At 50.0% G+C, this 7043-nt stretch overlaps 1 protein-coding gene across 1 annotated transcript in view; it reads right to left on the reverse strand.

Moving 5' to 3' along the window:
• Kif6 (kinesin family member 6) overlaps positions 1-7043 on the reverse strand; it is a 320310-nt gene that overhangs the window by 37421 nt on the left and 275846 nt on the right. The window contains exon 16 of the mRNA XM_026785828.1: positions 4644-4694. Coding sequence (XP_026641629.1) covers positions 4644-4694 — 51 coding nt within the window. The remainder of the gene's footprint in view (positions 1-4643; positions 4695-7043) is intronic.

Consider the following 7043-nt stretch of genomic DNA (forward strand, 5'->3'; position numbering starts at 1 on the left):
CTGGTGTCACTAGGTGCCCTTCACATGATATCATTCCTGATGTCACTTGGTGTTTTTTACATGAGGATCCACACAATAAATTCTGTCTTGTGCTTAGTTTCCAGGAAGAAATTCTATTTCTGCAGATAAATTAGTTAGTGTGCTCCCTGCTGTCAGAAAATGAAAACTCAGGAATTCTGGGTGCTTCTTTTTGCTCTGTGGCTAGACAAGAGAGAGCCAAATTTATTGCCTTTGTGTGTAATTTGCTCAGCTGTGAGGTCCAAAAGCACTTACTCCTTCCACTTCTTTTAAATGGACTTATTTTATTTTATGTTCAAATGTCTCATTGTACTGTTGTGAGATGTGTGGGTCTGGAAGCGTCTGGAGATGCATCCATTGGCCCATTGATCTGGCCTGTTTACTGCTGGGGACACGAAGCTGAATTGCTCCATACTCAGCTTTCAAGGAGTTCATGTTTTAATGCGGAGAATAGCTTGGATATTATTTGTCATTATAAAATGAGACTGGTGAGCTCGGAAACACACAGGACTTAGGAAAACAAGACCTGGGAGAAGAGGCTGGGTGGGGGTGAGGGCAGAGGCCACGGAAGTCTGTCTGGAAGGGGTCAAGGCTGAGCATGCTCTGTGCGTGCAAGGGAAAGGACGGGGGATGGAGACGTAGGCAGCTCAAAGCTGACCTCTTCTCAGTACTCATCCACTTCTAGCTAGACTAGAGATTCTGGGAGGGCAGGCTTAGCTCTGTGCCCCTGTACGGACACCAGGACGCCAGGCAAAGTCGCAGGGTAGTAAGTACAGTGTGGTAGCTGGCAGAGCTTGAATCAACCAGGCTATCTGGTTATGCATATATAACCACTAACCACTTTGAGCCTTAGCCATAATGTGGGGACCAGCCTTGTGAGGCCTGGGCTGGGTATCAGAAAGGATAGAGCAGGCTTGCCTGAACATGGGCATTGCTTCCCAAGTCCTGGGTAAAACCTAACCCTGCATTGACTGTTTTTCCCACCACATTGCTTATGAAAGCTAGAGAATAAGGGTTTATCTCCTGGGGATTGTGTGAGCATTAAAGGAGAAAATACACAGAGAGACATGCTGTGAAACTCCTCAGAGACCCAGGCTAGTTGTGTCTTCTGGTCCATCAGCCATTGTACCATTCCAGGTAGTGAGGAGAATACAGATGCACCCACCCTCTCAACTCTCCAAGTAGTGCCTGTACTAAGATATTATCAAGGCGTTTGTTCCCAAGCCAGCATGCAGCACCCAGTTCTCCTCTTAGCCATGTCTGTTGCTGATGCTCTTACAAGTGGCCATTGACGTGTCTCTTCAAGGCCACCCCTGCATCTCTCAGGCTGCCACATCCAGGGGACTCACAGGGCTAAATGCTGGTGGTGCCTCATGCCACAATCTCTATGAGTTTCCTTGTCCACATCCTTTGGGCAGGTACAAAAGGAGGGCCATAATGTGTGTTTGTAGCGGGAGAGGAGGAGAGAGCTGGCCTCATGGGGTGCTTGTCTGTACATCAGTGCCTTGTTAGTAAAAGCAGCAACATGGGGAAAAGCCCTTGTTTAGATTTGCCCATTCCTCGTGCATTCTCCCACCGTGGCTGACTTTAGGCTGTTGTTTGGTGTCAATAAATTTGGACTTGAGGAAATGCAGAACAGCACACACTGTGCAGACCACACCCCTCACATAGAGGTTGGTGGCTGCAGATAACTCCAAATGCACAGATAATAATTAGCAAAGAATGAAATTTAAGGGTTTGTTGCTTTTGTTTTAAAATATAATGCATCTATAAACTTACATAATTTGATTCTCAACCTCATCTGTGTTGAATAACAGCACCCCATATTTCCGACACATCACCAGCCAGTTCTTATGACGTAGAACGAGCCAGCTCCAGCACACCCCTGGATTCCCCTCATCAAGGCAATGATGTCTTCCAAATGGCGCCTCTCACATCACCACTGAAACTAGGTTCCTTGGGATATAGGGTTGTCTACGCGTGAAGTTCCTGGAACACTGATCTGTTTTGCATATAGGGATGTGTCCTTATGCAGGCTGTCCTGGCCAACCTTTCCTGCTTAGATTGGGTCGGTTCTTAGGGTACCCCCAACCAGTAACCTCCACAGAAACCTAGGGACATTCAGAAAGACTAATGGTCAGGCCTAAAATGAAGGGTGAGGCAAAGGCAGAGGTAGCGCAAACTGAAGGCAGAGGAGCCAATGCTGCCTGGCTAGTCACTGCCTAATTCTTGCACTAGACGCTCAAATGACAGGACAGGACAGGACAGCAGACCACAGACCATACCAACCTACCGCCTTTGACACAGTGCGGGCTACAGTGTGAGGGTGGAGGAAAAGCCTCCCATACTGACAAGAACCCCATGTGCACTGGGGTCATGTGGGGCCACAGCTATTAGACAGTCGTCTCGGGCTCCTGGACAGCAACCTGGAGTCAAGTCCCCAAAGCGGCAGCTGGGAGATGTTAGCACCTCATCTCTAATAGGGATAACACGCTCTTAAAATACGTGGATCTTTCCGAAGCTGTTAATTAGACTTCTGCCCAAGTCCCTTCCGTCTGAAGTTTGCTGATGGCCGCCTCAGGACAGCTGGCCCTGCTGACCCTGACACCTGTGCAGGGCAGAAGGCCTCAGGGAGGCAGGCAGAGGAATTAAGGCTCCTGATTTCTGAGAACACACAGAATGGCCCCCAGGGTGCCTGTCCCAGTGGGGAGGATCGACCTGGGAGGTTCTGGTCTGGGGAACAGAGAGGACGGAGCAGCCCTTGCCTCAATGGTCATGCTACGAACATGCTTTTCCAGGTCCAAAGGAAAAACCACCTCTGCACTGAGTGCCATTTCCACCTTTGCATTGCTCCTAATGAGCCAGCAATGTGAAGGGGCAGGAGGGACGACCTCATGCCAGTGCCGTGCCCGGAGTGAGCCCAAGTAAGGAGGCATGACCCAGGTCAGCTGGCGTATCTTTCTAAGAGGCTGTTCTTCCTCCCCTTGGTCCCCCGAGGCATACGGCATGGGACTCTATGTCAACTCTAGGTGTTCCAAATCCCTGTCAATGAAGTGCAGGAGTGTGGCCCTGCTGAGGCTGGCAGTGGGCGGCTCAGAGCCAGGTAGATGCCCTGAGCATACGTGTGCTGACATTCTGTCTCACCAGGTGCCATTTCACAGGATCACTACCATTGCTGACTGGGGTCGCGCTCATGGCATTAGTTTCCTGTGCTGTTTCCCCTTCCATTAGCCCTGGGTCCTGGGCCACCTTCATTGTGAGTCATGGCAGGACCCAGGCTATCACGAGTGTGTGTGTGTGTGTGGGGGGGGCTTGTTTGGAACATTAGTGGAAAGAAAGTGAAGTCGTTTTCTAGAGCTATGTTGCGTCAGCTTTCTGGAATGACACTATCCTCCAGGTGAGGGACATTTTCTGCGTCTGTCTGCCACTGAGGGTGCAGCAGGCCCCTTGGAATAGGATCGTGTGTGTCTACTGTTGACATTCTCAATGCACTGAAGTGGGACAACCATTGTTGGAGGCTAGGACAAAGGAATGCCCAGAGAGACCTGGGGCCCTCATCTTGTTCCCAGTGAGAACAGGCAGGCCACTGACCCACCCCCGTCTGGAGGATGCCCTGGCCCCTGTGATCATGGTGATGATGAAAGGCCTGGTGCCCGCAGTATCACAGACACGGATGGGCTGCTGTTCTGCCATGAGTCGCTATAGTTAGGACTGATGAGTCCTGCCTCTGCCTCTGGAAGACTCGGGATAGCACTTTAGGAGCAGGGTTCGGGCTGGGATGGGACGGGAAAGCCTGGGAGATAGGAAGCAGTTGGAAGGGCAGCTGTCAACGGCCAAGTGCAAGCACGCAGGTTGGGGAGCCGGTTCTTGCAGAGCAGGTACACAGACTCCAATGGTGCCTTCCTGACTCCCAGTGTTGAGGTTTCTCATTTATCTGGATTATCTTGGCCCACTCCCGCTCTGCAGTATACACCCCTGCTGTGGAATATTCCCTCACACAGTTGAGGGTGTGTCACTCTGGATGAGTTAATAAAGAACTACAAGGCAGCAGGGCCAGGTGGGACTTCTAGACAGAGAGAGCGCCTGGAAGAAGAAAGGCAGAGTCACCAGCCAGATGCAGAGGAAGCAGGAAGGGCAGTGCAGAGTAAAGGTAACTGAGCCACATAGAAGAACGCAGATTTAAAATACGGGTTAGTGTAAGTTATAAGGACTAGTTAGGAACAAGCCTAAGCTAAGGCGGAGCTTTCATAATAAATAGTTAAGTCTCCATGTCATTATCTGTGAGCTGGCTGGTCCTGAAAAGAAAGTTTGTCTACACGCCCCCCTTTAGCCTGAGGGCTCTGCAGTGTGCAACTCTCTTCACTCTGAGGGCAGCAATACTGCTTTATTATGCAGGGCACACCCCATTCATTCCGAGGGCAGCACACACCCCCTTAATTCTGCAGGTCATCCCTTCATTCTGATGGCAGCATACATCTTAATTCTGTAGGGCACCCCTATTCATTCAGAGGCCAGCATACACCTCCTTAATTCTGTAGGCACCCCATTCATTCTGAGGGCAGCATACACCACCTTCATTCTGCAGCCCCCTCCCATTCATTCCAGACACCCTACAGCGTACTCACCAAGAGCTACTTGCTGCAGGTGCCGCTGGGTGATGGCATCCTTCAGCTGACCTGTCAAAGACATAAAGGAAAACCCAAAGTAAGTTTCCAACAAGCTGCAAGAAGACCTCACCTCAGGAGCACCTGAAAAACCGAGACAGAAAAAGTCGAGAATCAGGAGACACTGGCAGGCAGAGCTTCTAAAGAGAGCCCTTCCAAACCCCCCCGCGGCGCTGGAAAGAAGAAATGCAGAAATGGGCGTTGGCGCATCCATGAATTTCACCTTGGGTCAATCATTTTAGGGTTTAATTATCTAAACCTGTCATTCATAATCTTTGCTGGGGCCTTGGTCTCTTAAGTAATTCCATTATTAACGAAGGTGGAGAGAGGATGTGGTCTTTTATAACTTATAAGACCCTCTCTTCCATCCACTCCTTTTATTTTGAAGCTGTATCAAAAGTTGATCACTGGATGTGAGGCACATATAATCTGGTCATCTTGGTGAGGTTGCGATGTGTGGATGGAGGTCAGTGGACCTGCGGCCACGGTGGGCCATTGTTCTGGTGTTTCCGTCGCAGGAAACAGTAGCAAAACAGCAGTGTTCAGAAGAGCAGAGAGCTGGCTGAACGAACCCCATACTCAGAACCCATGGAAAGCAGGGCAGAGTTCTCTGTGGCTGCACCCCAGTACTGCATGGGCAGAGGCAGGAGGTCTCGGGAGCTTTCTGGCCAGCCAGTCTAGCTGAATCAGTGAGCCCCATATGCAGTGAGAGAATTTATCTCAAGAAATAAGGGAGGTGACTGAGAAAGACACAATACCAACCTCTGGCACACACGTGCACATTTGTGCAGACACACACACGAAAAATGTACTCAGAAGATGGGGACTGGGAGGTAGCAGGTCAGAGGTCATGCTCTGTGAGGAATGTCTGAGCTGGCCTGAGATATTTTGATGAAGAAGAGAAGATGAGGAGGGACCGGAACAACAAGTTCCTGGATAACTGAGCAGTGATGTGTGGATGCTTTATTCTGTCCCTCTAGGGAGTGGGTCAGGTCATAGGAAAGGCAGAGCAGTGAACTCCAGGTTCAGTGCGGGACCCTGAGGACTTGGTATGAGGAGGAAAGAGTTCACAAGGGTCAGTGCCCTCAAAGGAATCACGTGTTCTCAGTCTCCCAGGACGGCAGCAATCACCTCTCGAAGGCACCAGGCACGTCATGGGTGGTGAGAGAGAGGTCCTGTCCTTGAAGGATTTGGGACTCAGTGACTCTGGGTTTCCTCTATCTCTAAAAACCCAAGGTTGGGGGCTTGAGACACGGACAATTCTGGGGTTAGCGTGTGTTCTGGGGCTCAGCACACTATTGTCAGCCCTGCCTATTGCAGTTCCAAGTGGGAACTGAGACCAGGACACTGGACACTGGGGGGAGCCGGGGAGCCTTGTTGCTCCCTTGTCTCCTGCATTTCCTTTAGCACATAAGGACACAGAGTTTCAAGGTGAGGGTGGGCAGATCTGAGGTGTTCACAGGAGAGATTTAGGTGACACAGGGATTGAGGATGGCAGAGCTCAGCTTAATCCTAAAGAATGAGCTGGAGCCCCCATCCCAAGCAGTTTCACAGTGAAGCTGTATAGAACAGGCTAACATGTGGAGCCCACATCAGCTTCTGTCATGGGGGCCAGCATGGAAAGGGGGCATTTCTGGTTGGCAGAGGACGCCACACTCTTCCTGATTCGGCTGCTCCTCCAGGTTGAGCATCCTCAGTTCTTCGGAGATCTCTGGGTGGGGGTGGGGCACTGCTTCCAGGTATGTGATCACCTGGGACCCTTTATTACAGTTCCTCATGCTGTGGTAACCTCCAGACATAAATTATTTTCACTGCTTCTTCACAACTGTGATTTGCTGAGTTATGAATGTAAAGTAAATATCTGATAAGCTACACTGTGAAAGGGTTGTTTGACCCCCGCCTCCAGGAGTCACGATCCACGGCTTGAGGGCTGGGGGCACCTGCCGGCTGCCCACTGCCTTCTGTATTTCCTCACTGGAGAAGGTTAGATACAGAGAGGGAGCCGAGAATGGGCCTGAGCAATAATTGCTCCCAGTTCTAAGCAGGGAAGGGTGGAACCTTGGGAGTGTGCTGGGGAGCTGGGAGGAAACCCAGCTTTTATCAACTGCTGCATGTTCATGTGCATACACAGTTTTCTTCTCTTAAAGAAGCATGATGATTTAATTCCAGAAAGTGAAGATTTTTAAATGTTTTCCCACGTTATTGCTCAACATGTAAGTATCAAAGTAGCATTTCTTTGAATTATATTGCATTAGGACATTTGATTTAAAAAGAAGATGATGGGGTTGTTCATTTAAAAACTGTTAAATGGTGTTTAGTTCAGTATTAGGATAGAACTTCCAGTCATTAGGTGATGGGGGA

The sequence above is a fragment of the Microtus ochrogaster genome, linkage group LG2, assembly GCF_000317375.1.
Source record: "Microtus ochrogaster isolate Prairie Vole_2 linkage group LG2, MicOch1.0, whole genome shotgun sequence".
Lineage (NCBI taxonomy): Eukaryota > Metazoa > Chordata > Mammalia > Rodentia > Cricetidae > Microtus > Microtus ochrogaster.